The sequence below is a fragment of the Penaeus monodon genome, chromosome 23 (assembly GCF_015228065.2).
Source record: "Penaeus monodon isolate SGIC_2016 chromosome 23, NSTDA_Pmon_1, whole genome shotgun sequence".
NCBI lineage: Eukaryota > Metazoa > Arthropoda > Malacostraca > Decapoda > Penaeidae > Penaeus > Penaeus monodon.
The window spans coordinates 35,652,094-35,652,791 of NC_051408.1; the positions used below are offsets into that span (position 1 = coordinate 35,652,094).

The 698-nt window shown below is 39.8% G+C and overlaps 1 protein-coding gene across 2 annotated transcripts in view; it reads right to left on the reverse strand.

Annotated features, from left to right (window-relative positions):
- Positions 1–698, reverse strand: part of LOC119587961 (RING finger protein nhl-1-like) — a gene marked incomplete in the record, with an annotated part of 37,992 nt that overhangs the window by 4,899 nt on the left and 32,395 nt on the right. For both annotated transcript variants that reach the window (XM_037936672.1, XM_037936673.1), the window contains 1 exon segment: positions 97–213. In XM_037936672.1, coding sequence (XP_037792600.1) covers positions 97–213 — 117 coding nt within the window.

Sequence of the window (698 nt, forward strand, 5' to 3'; positions counted from 1 at the left end):
GCAGCAACATAATGACTACCACAACAGTGACAACCCTCTTCTTAAGCCCCAATCACTGCCACCCTTGAATATCGCTACGCCTCGCCTAAGTCATACCTGCAAGTGTCACTGCCAGACACAAATATCTGCGATGTCCACGGGCTGACGGCGACGCCCGCTGGCCTCTCTCCAAGGTGCTGCCCCCATCTGATTCTCGCCAGGGAACTCTTGCTTCTGTTGATAGCAAAAGCGATGAGCCGTGCGTTTAATAAGTTACGGGGGATAAGAGGGGATGCGCAGGGTGTATATACTGATTTTGTTTTGTTTGTGTGTTTGTTATTGGTTTGTTTATTGTGTTGGGGGTATAATTTTTCCCCTAAATGTGTTTTATTCATTTGTTTATATTCAGTATTTGTGTTATTTATTTATTTTTTTTATTTGTTGTTTTCAACTTGAATGGTCGTAAAAAATAATACACGATGCTTGCATGTAATGATTACGTACGTAATCATTACTGGTGCGTACCTTTTACTCAATCAAACATCACGTGCTTTCAGCAGTAATAACGTAGCACATGGTTTCAATAAAGAAAACTGGCTTCTGTGAAGCATTTCCTGAAGTACATTAACCATATTTTTGAGAATTTTGTGCATAAACTGGATATCATTTACACGCGCCAGTCAAAACGTTTTTTTTTTTTTTTTACATATACTTGCTGG